The 13,256-nt window shown below is 50.5% G+C and overlaps 1 protein-coding gene across 1 annotated transcript in view; it reads left to right on the top strand.

The window, feature by feature from the left end:
- The first annotated feature begins 352 nt into the window (after positions 1–352).
- Positions 353–13,256, top strand: part of pcdh7a (protocadherin 7a) — a 35,172-nt gene continuing 22,268 nt past the window's right edge. Inside the window, 3 exon segments of the mRNA XM_034535184.1 lie at positions 353–1,776; positions 3,389–4,565; positions 9,680–10,462. Of these exon segments, the coding sequence (XP_034391075.1) occupies positions 353–1,776; positions 3,389–4,565; positions 9,680–10,462 (3,384 nt within the window).

Below are 13,256 nucleotides of genomic sequence, written 5' to 3'. Positions count from 1 at the left end.
CGCTGGTGAATTAGTTGGCTCTTCATTTTTTTGTTCTTCTTCTCGCAGCAGAATGGGCTTTTTGATATGTTTGTGGACAATATTATTACTATTGTTGAAGTTGGAGAGAGAATAAAAAACAGTCCAGGAGGAGGATAAGAAGAAAAGGAGCCCCGCTGGACGGTGAGAGTGCGGAAGCTCTTCTCCCGGACCTCAGGCGGCGGTCCGCAGAGAGCCATAGAGAAGAAGGTGAGAAACGGATAGATCAAACACCCACGCTGTCAGCCGGCACCGGACCACAAAGCACCAATAAAGAGGAGAGGAGCCGCGGCTCGGAGGCAGACAGCGGGGAAGGAGAGAGGAAGAAGGAGCCATGCAGAGGCTTGGTGCAGTGCACTCCTCCGCGGCGCAGGCTCTCAGCCTCGTGGTCCTAGCGCTGCAGCTGCTGACTCAGCTGCCGGGCGCAGACTCAGCCCTCCGGTACCGGGTGGCGGAGGAGGGCCCGCCCGACGTCAAGATCGGAAACGTGGCCGCCGACCTGGGCCTCACGGCGGGCACGGGCAGCGGGGACGTCACCTTCGCCCTGGAGAGCGGCTCCGAGTTCTTCAAGATTGACAACGTGACGGGTGAGCTGACGACGGGCGCGCGCCGCATCGACCGGGAGAAGCTCCCGCAGTGCCAGATGATATTTGATGAGAATGAGTGCTTCTTGGACTTCGAGGTGTCAGTGATTGGCCCGCTGCAGAGCTGGGTGGACCTGTTCGAGGGCCGCGTGGTCGTAACCGACATCAACGACAACACGCCTTCCTTCCCCTCACCTGTGCTCCAGCTCTCGGTGGAGGAGAATCGCCCAATAGGAACCCTTTACCTGCTGCCCACAGCGACAGACAGGGATTTTGGACGGAACGGCATCGACCGCTATGAGCTGATCCAAGACGGTGGGGCAGGTTCAAGTTCGACCAGACGCTCGGCTGCCGGGAACCCCATCGGAAGAGTGGAGGGGATCGGGGACCGCAGGGGTAGGAGTGGCGATAGCGGAGGAGGACCCCGGAGCACTGTGTTCGAACTGCAAGTTGCAGATATACCAGATGGCGAAAAGCAACCGCAGCTCATCGTGAAAGGCACATTGGATCGCGAGCAAAAGGACTCCTACGAGCTGGTCCTCAGGGTTCGAGATGGAGGGAACCCACCGCGTTCCTCCCAAGCCCTGCTTCGGGTCTCCATCACCGATGTGAATGACAACAGCCCTCAGTTTGAGAGGTCCACGTACGAGGCGGAAATGGCAGAAAATGCCCCTCCAGGTACGCCCGTCCTGCAGGTCAGAGCTTCCGACCGTGACATTGGAGTCAACGGGCAGGTGGAGTACGTCTTCGGAGCGGCCACCGAATCCGTCCGGCGACTCCTGCGCCTGGACGAGGCCACTGGGTGGCTGAGCGTCCTCCACAGGATCGACAGGGAAGACGTGGCGCAGCTGAGGTTCACGGTGACGGCCAGAGACCGGGGTCAGCCGCCCCGCACCGACCGCACCACCGTGATTTTGGCCGTCCGGGACGAAAACGACAACGTGCCCGTTGTGGAGATCCGAAAGATCGGACGGATCCCGGTTCGAGACGGCGCGGCGCTGGTGCCGGAGAACGTCCTGGTGGACACGCCCGTGGCTCTGGTTCAGGTGTCGGACCGAGACCAGGGAGAGAATGGGGCCGTGACGTGCACTGTCGTGGGAGACGTCCCATTCACGCTGAAGCCAGCTGGCGAAACGGCGCTCCCGCCCCTACCTGCAGACGAAGCCTTTGACAGGTGAGCCAAACCAAAGGTAACCCCTCATAAACAGATAAAACAGTACCAGCCTCTGGTTCAGAATATATATATGTTCTAACCATGACAACTACACATGCGGTTGCTACAAGTCTCACCCACACTACTGCTCCAGGAGGGAGTTACTACAATTTCTATTTTCCCCAGCAAATTCCGAGGAGAGTGGAGGGCTGTTGAGTTGAGATTTTATTTCAGCTTGGTTCAAGGGGTGCACACTCATTCGCCCAGGCTACAGAGTAGTTTGAATGTCATACAATCTGTTTGCATAAATGTTCATTAAACGCAAGGGTGTTTAGTTATATTACTTAGTTATATTACTACTGCAGTGCAGGCTGTAAATGCCATCACCCTTCAGTCAATCGTAAAGAGGTTTCCTAAAGGTATTGAATTGAGAGAATAAGGGAAATATAAGGCCATCTTCAGATATCACTGCTTCTGCAATGACACCTGTGCAATAAGGCTGGTTGTTGAATTGACTTTAGGGCCGTCCTTGATGAAAGAAAGTCTCAGTCAAAGTACTAATCATGATAAGTCCTTAGCAAATTCATTAGTAGGTTTAACCTGTCACAGTTTCCCCAGTCTTATTGTCTGCAGTTCTGCAGCAAGATCTCTTGAAATCAAGTGTGTCTTAAAGACCAAAGGATTATAGAGCTAAAAGGACTAGTTGGCTTATCGATTCAAAGAAAATTGATTGCTCACCACTTTCACGATCAATTGAGGGTTTCAGACATTTTTAAAGCAAATCTCTCCAGCTTTGCGAATGTGGAGTTGTGTGGCTTTTTTTGTGGTGAATATTATGCAGCGAAAAAGGGGGGGGCGTAAGTTTTTTGCCGGAACGAGGTCGAATTTTTCGGAGCTTTTGCACCACAAGCATCAACCAATGATGTCGGGTGGAACAGACATATTCACAATATGAACTACAGTGTACAACAAGAAAGAGGCTTTGTGGTCCAAAAAAAGACAACATACTTTATTTGTCCTTTCAACCTTGACGAAGGCAGCATAGGCCAGATCCCCTTCTTCCATTCTTACCTTTCACAATAAAAGCCCTAAACATAAACAGGACACTGCGTAGCTGTTTAACAGAATTGGAACTCAAATTTACTCAGATAAAAAGAAACTTGATAAAACAGCTCACAATATCACTTAAGGCTATAAAACAGTTTAACTCAAACAGACTTCCAGACGCTGCTCTGGGTGAAAAGGATTCCTTTGCATGAATCTATTTGAACCTTTTATTGAAAAAGAGTTGCAAAAGTTGTAAATTAATAGCTGCCGGTTTGCATTTTTGCGTGGTTTATTCGTCATGCCCCTTTAGTGTAAAGGCCTTTAAAATGTCACCATGGAATCTGGGAAATTAAAACAAAATGTTTACTATTTTTGGCATTTTGTTAGCATATAATAGAACATTCCCCATATACAACAACACAATGGCTACTGTTAAAATATTGTTTTAGTCTACCGATATCTTGCTGATGTCAGCTAACTGTCTAAAAGGAGAAGCACTAGTATTTTCATTTGACAATATCTGTATTATTTTTTGTCTATGTTTGCAACCACATTCATTCAATCTATTTTCTAATTATTTTCACAGGAATAAGAAAAAATACTTTTTACATACTTCCGCCTTGCTGGACTACGAGGCCACCAAAGAGTACAGCGTCACCATTGTGGCTGTAGATTCTGGCAGCCCCAGCCTGTCCAGCAACAGCTCACTGACGGTGCGAGTGGTGGATATCAATGACCATGCCCCGGCCTTTGCCCAGAGCGTCGTGGAGGTCCACTTCGCTGAGAACAACTCGCCTGGTGAAAGGGTAGTCACTGTTGTCGCCTCAGACGCAGACAGCGGCAAGAATGCGGAGATCGCATACTCCCTGGAACCTGCTGGAAACGGGCCATTCTACATCGATGCAGATAATGGAGATATCCGTGCCACCGGGGTTCTGGACCGCGAGCTGCGAGAGAGGTACGAACTCCGGGTGATTGCCAAGGACAAGGGCACACCTTCCCTGCAAGGTTCCGCCACAGTTGTCGTTCAGGTGACCGACCGCAACGACAACGCGCCAAAGTTTGTCCAGGAAATCTTCACATTCTACGTGAAAGAGAACCTGCTCGCCAACAGCCCGGTCGGCATGGTCACCGTGACCGATGCCGACGAAGGCGAGAACGCGGAAATCAGTTTGTTCGTCGAGATGGATGGAGTCGATGAGAAGAAGGCGGGGGAGAAGGTGGACGGCGAAGACGGCGAGAAAGAGAAAGAAGAGGTGTTCTCCATCGAGAACAACACAGGAACTATTTTCTCTTCGGCATCGTTTGACCGGGAAAAGCTTTCCTCCTACACCTTCCGTGTCCGCGCCGTGGACGGAGGGGAGCCGCGCAAAACCGCCACCGCCACGGTCTCGCTCTTCGTGACGGACGAGAACGACAACGCCCCCTCAATCACGTCCCCAGCCAATGAGTCCTACACCCTCCTTCCACCCGCCAGCAGTGCCCGCACCATCGTCAGGACCGTGACCGCCGTAGATTCAGACACCGGCCCCAATGCAGACCTTCGCTACGCCCTCGTGGGGGGAAATCCCTTCCGACTGTTTGAGATCGGCCACACCAACGGGGTGATCACCCTGGCGGAACCTCTGGAGCGGCGCCACAGGGGCCTGCATCGCCTGGTGATCCGGGTCAATGACAGCGGGGCTCCCTCCCTCTGTGTCACCACCATGGTCCATGTCTTCATCAACGAGAGCTTGGCCAACGCCACCGTAGTGGATGCACAGGTAATCTTCGTATTTAAAGATGTCTTTGTCTGATTTCTGCCACAGCAAGTGAAGTATATCAAAATACATGTAAGTTGAATGAAAGAAATCCACTGTGCGATTCTGGAGTGTGTGCGGACCTCTATTGTTCCACAGAGTTGGTAATGATAACCCATAATGACCGTGATGATATTGTCTTTTGATCCATTCCCATAATGGTCACTCTGATAGACACATTACAATGGCGCAGGGCGGTAATGACAACTGATTGTGGCTGTTTAAACTAAACCGGTAAGAAGATTATTTTCTTGACAGAATCACACGAAGGCACAGTTTCCACAGGCCGCATGGTGTTGCAATTTTCTGCCCATTTTTGAGGGAATAATTGCGTCTATATTTGTCCCGGATAAAGAAGCCCGCTCCTCTCTTTTGAGGCCTATTGGCAATGCCTGCTTCTTTGTAGTTTGAGTGTTCTTTGTCCAGGATGCATTCTTATAATGACCACGTGGTTGAAAGAAGTGTTATCACTGAGTGGTTCTTCTTTTATGGTACATTGAACCGAGCTGAGAGCATTCGGTGAGAGAGAGAGATGGAGAGAGGGAGAGAGAGAGAGAAAGAGAGAGCATTAGGGGTGAGTGTGTTAGAGAGGTAGAGAGAGAGAGATGGCCCTGTCCCAGTTTGGGCCTTTTTGATACAGAAAAGGTTGAAACGTGTTCATTTGAATAGAAGTTTTGCTTTCGTAGTGTCTCTCCACGATGGACCTGAATATTGATGAGCCTCGATGCAGCACACTCTGAGCAGAACCTGCAGAAGTGGGCAAACTTAGAGAAAGAAAACACTTGAGCACTAGGTTAGCGTTGACATGAAACGCGTTGAGGTGAAGAGGCAATTGACTCGACTCACTGCAGATACCAGAAATACCATTCGGTGGAAATTTAGTGTAGATTACGCTACCGGAAATCTCTCTCTCTCCTCTGCCCTCATTGTATTAATCAAATGCACTTTCCATTAAGCTTTAAAAAATATTCAACGAAGCTCTAATTGCTGGCAGGTAATAATTACTAAAACTTGGGTCTTGATGGGCAAAGTCATTTGTATTGACTTATAATTAAGGGGCCTTGTGGTTACTGTGTTTGCTCTCAGACTCGCAGACTGTGGTTTTTAACACTCCCCCCCCCAAACACACACACACAAGCACGCACTTGAAACTTGCTTGAGAACACGTTCTCTCTGAGGGAAAAGGTACTCAGCTGTCAGGTCTGTGCATGTAACATGACGTAAACAGTGTGGGAAACGAAAGTCAGCGCCGGGACATTTGAGGGGGAGAGAGATAAGAGGCCGAAATCTCTCAAAAATGTGAAACAAAGATTGTTTTCGGCACCCCCGAAATTCCTCGAATACCTTGATGGGGTCCTTTTTTATCAACACGCTAAAAAGCACTCTGTCTAAACCCAGATAGGGATCTCCGAGGAAGGCTCTCCGAGGAAGGCACTCCTCGCGGTGCAGATGTTTGCAGCCGGTGCCTCCCGACTGCAAGCTGTGCATGCTGGGATGTTGGCGGTGCCTCCCTGGGTGTTTGAACTCGTGAAAAAGCAGAAGGCCCTCGGGGATTGGAAGTTTCCAAGTGCGTAGCGCAAACCTTAGCTGATTTTCTCATTTTCAGTGCTGTTATGAGGACATGTTGTTATGTCCAAAAATCTTCTATCCCAATATAGGTAATTTCATACTTCGATATGTATCACGATATAACATCGTTTTCTGATAAGTCAATAAAAAAACAGTCTATATATAAAAAATAACCACATGGTATAAAGTGTTTATACCGAGACCGTAAGACCTTTTTAATAGACATAAATGAAATGGCAGAGAAATAACAATGATAATCAAAAACTGTGATTTCCACACGATGCCACTGCACTGAGAGACGATGAGTCATCGGACGGAACAATCGGCCAGCCCCAGATGTTACTGTGTAGCTCTTCGAGGCGGTAGCATAGCAACCACAGTAACACTGAACTCTGTGTGCCCCTTGGGTTGTTGGGACCCTCGGCACTTACAGCTAAATCTCGTGTTTTGGCAGGAGAAAAATGCTGCGTAATCATGGCCTGAGAGTTTTGACTCACTTCATATACAGAGACAACTTGGCGTCCAAAAATCGGTTGTGTTTTACTGCACACGTTGTTTTTGTTTTTTAAGAACGCAAACTGCATGGAAAGAAGGTGTAGCATTTTCGAGCACCAGCCAGTGTGTTAAAACACCTCATAAATGTCACCCGAGAGTGGAATGAAAAGTACAAATTGAACAATCAAGCTGGTGAGGATTACAGCAGAACACTTGGTAAGCGGGGAACAATGTTGTTGACAGGCGGAATTAACCGCAACATGCCTAAACGGCAGAGGCCATTGAGTGGAACAATAGGGTGTAATGTGTCCGGGTCGGAATAAAAGCCGCCTTTGATCACAATATGTATAGTTTGTATGGAGGAACTCGGCAGAGTAATTGAGTAGAAGTCATTGAAGAGCGAATACCTCCATCTCATAATGAAGTCAAACCGAGTGGTGGATGGATGCCAGATGTAATTAGGGGAGGGCAACGTCTGCTGCCGCTGCAGCGCCGCGGCGGTGAATGACTCCAGTCTCTCTCCCATCCAAACGATACCGCGTGAACCACATGTTGGGTAATTAGCCAGAATACGATACTGCAGGGTTCGAGCTGGTAGGGAGGAGTCGTGATTTCCGAGCCGTGGCTGTCATTGGGGAAACGTTAAGGTGCTGTGTACGTCGGAAGTGCGCTGCCTTGTGGATCCGATTGAGCCTCTTTATTGAGGATATTTTCACATTCTTACAATCACTGTTTCATCTCAGATCAAGAGAGGTTTTTGTTGTTGTTGTTGTTGTTGTTTAAAAAATCTGGGAATGGGGAATTGTTTTTTTAGATATGTACAATCAGCTTTCTTTTGAATATAAATGCTGGCTAAGTGCTGCCAAACTGCAGCTCCCTCTTGTCACGCATCGATCCACAGCCCAGATCAGGCACCTTCGGTCAATAGCGCGGTTGGGGGTGGAGGGGGGCTCCACCGCCTTGGCAACGCAGATAACCTGAGTCCTTGGAGAGTGGGAAATATGGATGGATGGATGGATGGATGGATGGATGGATGGATGGATGGATGGATGAAACAAAAAAGCCCATGCAGCAGAACGGTAGATTCCGCTGGGAGTTGGGGATGCGTCAGAAGGATGCACTCCGAAAGGGCCGCTGAACACTTTAGCCGTCTCTACACACAGGCTGCACACACACCTGCACTCGGGCGGGCCTATACATAGCCTGCACTTGACTTGGGCCCGCCAGAGAGAGATGCCCAGCAGAATGAGAATGGAAAAGCAAGTACTGCAGGGCGAAGGAAGAACAATGGGGCTGAGGGCCTAGAGAGCGGAGCCTGGCGGAGAGAGGGCCCTCCGCACTGGGAGCAGAATAATGAAACAGAAGCAACACAAGTCGCTCACAAAAATGAAACAATGAAACTTAACCCAGAGATAGATGGCGATGAAACAATGAAATACGACGCGGCCCCATTCTTAGCTTGGGTTGGGGGGGGGGTAATACGTCTTGGATAACGTAATACGTCTTGGATAACGTAAGAGTCGAGTCCCGGGCGCGCTCTGGAGTCACACTCCAATGAGGTTAAACCGCGAGTAGATTTTATTTAGTTATTGCACACCGTTGGGGGCTGAAATGCAACTTCTCTCACCTTTTCCACTCCCCGTCCCTCCCGCGCTCCTCCCTGGGAGCTTTATTACCCGGCGCTGCGAAGGCGGCAGGGATTACACGAGTATATAATTTCCTAGCCTTGACAGGCCAAAGGAATTGTCACGCGGGGCTCCGAGACGAGGTGTCAGGACTGCGGAATGAGTCGTCTCGCTAATGGACAGCTCACACACACACACACACACGCACACACACAGAGTAGGTGCATGCATACTTTTCAGCGTCTGGTCCCCGGATAAGGATTCTCCCCAACACAGTAGCCATGTATTGATTATATATTACATACTCAGATTCATGACCCTGCCCCCGTATTACCAGCAGGGCTCGGCAGACCAGAACTCCACAGCCTCATTGTCTCCTGTGGCGCGAGTCTCCATAACCAGTAATGGCTGTGTTTGTGCTTCGGTATCACACACTTTCTTGTAATGATGCTTTTAATAGAGCACAATCTCCGAAGATCACTGTGTGTGTGTGTGTGTGTGTGTGTGTGTGTGTGTGTGTGTGTGTGTGTGTGTGTGTGTCTGTGTGTGTGTGTGTGTGTGTCTTCATAATGGAAGACCATTATTTGTCTCCTCCATCTACAACCCCAAAAACGGGAAACATTTTTATGAGCACGATATAAATTGTTCAGAGTGACGGTCGTTGCCTCGCTGTCCAGTGCACCCCAAGGCCCTGAGAGACTTAGAGGACGTGGCGGCTCTCAATCTCTCTCTCTCTCTCTCTCTTTCTCTTTTGCAGTAGCCTTCTATGTGTCCATCTAGCTCTCAGTACGAAAGAAATTGCAATAGCAAATCCTCAGCAAATCCACACCCACGCTATCATTTACAATAGGGGCCATTGTTCGCTGACGAGACAGTAGACGTGTTTGTGTTCAGGGGGATATAGTCGCAACACGTCTGCTTGCCTCTATTCGCACATTTATCGACTGTTTTCTCCTACTTTATTTTTTCTTCTTCTTCCCAACTGTCCCCGACCCTCAAGTTTCCCTTTATTCTTTTAATCAGCTTTAAACGGCGTAATCCCAGGCATTTTCCGTACCGGCGCAGATGATGAGAGATCACAAGCAGAGAAATTAAAGGCGCTACTTGGAATGCTGCAACTGGGAAGCAAGAGCAATTATATATTTAGTGACATTCTATGTGTCGGGGAATAATGGAGAGGCTCACCCACTAAAACGCATTGATGAGTTTAATTAAGTGGAAGATGCTGTTTGATGTTTTTTTCTGTGGCTCGCACCCACTGTGTCATCTTTTAGAGCCACAGTTGGACTTATTTTTCCTTCATTTATGGTGTGTCTCTTCTTATTGCTTTTCCCTTCTTGACTCTGCGTCTTCTTCTTCTTCTTCTCTCTTGTCCCCTCTCCATCCCAGGTGGCCCGAAGTCTCATAGCTCCACTGTCCCTGGACATCGCAGGGGACCCGGACAGCGAGCGCGCGTTAGGGAAACAGCGCCTCAGCGTGGCCATCGGCGTCCTGGCGGGAGCCGCGGCGGTCATCCTGGTCATCCTGCTCGTGGTCACGGCTCGGCAGTGCGGCGCCCAGGGCAAGAATGGCTACGAGGCCGGCAAGAAGGAGCCAGAGGAGGACTTCTTCAGTCCTCCGGGCACTCTGCCGCAGGCCGGCCGCGGCAGGGGCTCGGACCGCGGGCGCAAACCCCGGCGTGACAAGCGCAACGGAAGCGGCGGCGGCGCGGTGCCGGCAGGAGGCAAGGCGGACCGATCCCTCTACAGCGGCATCGTGACAGTCAACGGACTGCGTCGGCACGCCAACGACGACGACGAGGAGGATCTGAGCAGCGCCAGCGAGCGCCTGGCGGCCCGCTACTGCGCCATGGACGGCGACCCCGGCAGCCCGCGGATGGGCGGCGGCATGAGGCACCAGTCGAGCCCGGACCTGGCCAGGCACTACAAATCCAGCTCACCTCTCCCCGCGGTCAACCTGCAGCCCCACTCCCCCCCAGCCGAGGGCAAGAAGCACCAGGCGGTCCAGGACCTGCCGCCCTCCAACACCTTTGTGGGAAGCGGGGGCTGCGCGGGGAGCGCCGGCTCCAGCAGCAGCAGCAGCGGGGGCAGTGGCAACGCGGACGCCATGTCCCTGGGATCGGACCAGTGCTCAGAGTACGGATGCCAGACTGGGAACAAGTACAGCAAACAGGTAGGAGATCTGGGGCGGGACTGGGGGGTGATAAAGTCTCTATCGTCTCTCCGTTTTCGAGATTTTACGTCTCCTTACGTAAATCCGTTTTTAAAAAATCAGCCCCTTTCTCACACTTTGTCCACTCTCTTGTCTCCTCCTCCTCCTCCCCGGCTTCATGTCTTTCTCTCCACACATCTGCCGACGCGCTCGCCCGCGACCCCCCCATCGCTAAACGCCTAAACGCCTAAATGTCATTTCATCTCCACAAAATCGCTGACAGTGCGCTCGCATGTCAGCGTCCCAAGCCTGTGAGCGGTGTGACGGCGCCCTGTTGTCAGAGCATGTGTGTCCGTGTCAAACGTCAGCCCTCCGTTGAGCAAGATCTAATGCAGGGGACATGAGTCAAACCCCCCCCCCCCTGCTGTAGCTGAACAATATGCGTATGGCTATGCACGTGTGACTGCGCGCACGTGTGTGTAACACGTGCTTACCCTTCCTGTAAACCCCTGAGGATCTCAGTTGGAGAAAGGACACGGAGGGAGTGGGCGAATACTTTCTTCCAGCAGGGGTAATTGGTCGTTTTTTGCGTTTCTGCTTCCCGTGTCACGCTGTTATCTTTCTTTCCTTTAGCATATATGTTTATTCCGTAAACATTATTAGTTGTATCGATAATGGATGCGCCGGGCTTTGGTGTTTGCTCGAGAAGCTCCGGCTAAAAGCCGAAGTCCTGCTGACACACACAGGCACAATCTATCATGTTGGACACACTGACACAGCAGGCTCCCGAAGAGCGATGCGTTGAGTGACAGCTAACCCTTCTTAAAGGGGCGGTGTCGCGTTTTCCTTGACAGACGGGCCCCTACATGTATCCTCCCTGTGGTGGAAAAAGTGCTGATGTGGTCAATTAAAAAGAAAAAAAAGGAAGGAGAGGAGCTTCTTCTTAGGCTAATCAATTCATACACGGGGCTCTCTGATCCTGCTCAACACACACACACACTCGCGCGCGCGCATGCACACACACACACATAGAGGTTAATCCGTTACGGAGTCAATCCTCTTAATCTGCCGTTCTCAGGGAAAGAAAATGCTTACTGGGAGAGTTTGGTGTTCATGCTTACGTGCACTCAAAACATGCCAGCACACATACGGAGACTCATAGACACACAAACTGACAGCGTAATGAATTATTGATCGTATGGGGTAATTAACTCCACTGCTGCAGTGGAGTGGGCCCCCAGCCCCCCCACCCCCTACACACAGGCCCGCGTGTGCGTGTCTAAGACTTTTGGGGTGCTCGCGTTCACTTACGTGTCAAAATCTGTTAACGCCAGCAGTTTGGGGGCAGGATTGTGTCGCCGGCGCGCTCCAGGGACCGCTTATTTCACGACGGCGTGTTTTTAAAAAATATATATATTTATTTTTATATATGCGAGTGCAAGTGAGAGATAGACTCGGGGAGTAATAGGCGGCGAGTGCGTTGCCAGATGCAGGAACTGGGACGCCGACTGAACTCGGAAATAGCATTAGACCAGGAGTGGGAGAGAATTACAGGAGGTTAGGAAGACGGGAAGTAACCGAGAAGGGGAGGCGGTGAAGGGGGGGGGGGGGGGGGGGGGGGGGGGGGGGGGGGGGGGGGGGGGGGGGGGGGGGGGGGGGGGGGGGGGGGGGGGGGGGGGGGGGGACATTTCAAAGGTACTTTACTGGGTCAGTGAAAACTCACCCAAAAAAAAAAATTGCTCAGCTGAAGTCAGCACATCATCAGACCAACTAGAGTGCTCCGAATATATATATTTATTTAAAAAAAAAAAGAAATAGGGGGGGAGGAAAAAAAAAGAAAGTCTTGCTAAAAACCAGGCGTCGTGGATGAAGCGCAAGATGAACATGATAAAACAGTCGAGTCGCTTGCGTTAATCAAAATCGTTCACAGAGGAGAGGGAAGATTCATCCATATCAATGGGAAGGAATGAAACACAGAGCGTAAAAGGGGAGGGGATGTTTTCTGGAGATGTGTGAGATTTCTCTTCTCTTCTCTTTCTTTCTTCTTTTTTTGTGGGGGGGGGGATTGATTCAAGACAGAATAATAGCGTGATCGTATTTGTTAACTGCAATCCAGCAACGTCTCTCTCCAGATAACAAAATTCACCTTTAGAAACTTACCTTTTGCTTCATTTAACCAAATAAGCTAACGTTTCTAAACTTCAAATGTCATCTGAATACAAGTAGATAAATAGATGCAGCAAAATTGTGATTTCAAACAGTATGATGTTTTTGGTGGATACCGTAAAAATGGAAGTCCGATAGCCCTCGTTGCTGGTGGAGAAAGTGGAAAGAGAGAGAGAGAGAGAGAGAGAGAGAGAGAGAGAGGTCTGGTCTGGGTGGCAGCCAGAGGGAGAGAGTGGACTGCTGAGATGTGGGTCATCAGGATACCCGTTGGCATCAGGGCACATTAATGATCACAGCAGTCACATGGTACTGCAGTCAATATGGGCAAAGTGGGGCCTCGTTCTGCCCTCTAACCGCCACCACGCACGCACACAACATACGCTCTGCCACACAACCCCCCCCTCCCCCCCCGCCGTCCTCCATCAGCCCCGACTAAGGTCAGAGCGCTTGATTTATTATCGCGTCCTGCTTCACTTTTGTCGGCTTTTATTCTGATACCTTTTTCTATTTATTGCCGCGTGTCTCCGTCGACTCTTTCGTCTTCTTCTTCTTCTTCTTCTTCTTCTTCTTCTTCTTCTTCTTTCCTACACTCCGCCGCTCGCTGTCCGTCTTCCTCTGCCAGTTCTCTGCTGCGGCCTCTGCGTCTTCC

Source organism: Cyclopterus lumpus, chromosome 1 (assembly GCF_009769545.1).
Source record: "Cyclopterus lumpus isolate fCycLum1 chromosome 1, fCycLum1.pri, whole genome shotgun sequence".
Lineage (NCBI taxonomy): Eukaryota > Metazoa > Chordata > Actinopteri > Perciformes > Cyclopteridae > Cyclopterus > Cyclopterus lumpus.
This window is presented reverse-complemented; position numbering and strand designations above follow the sequence as displayed.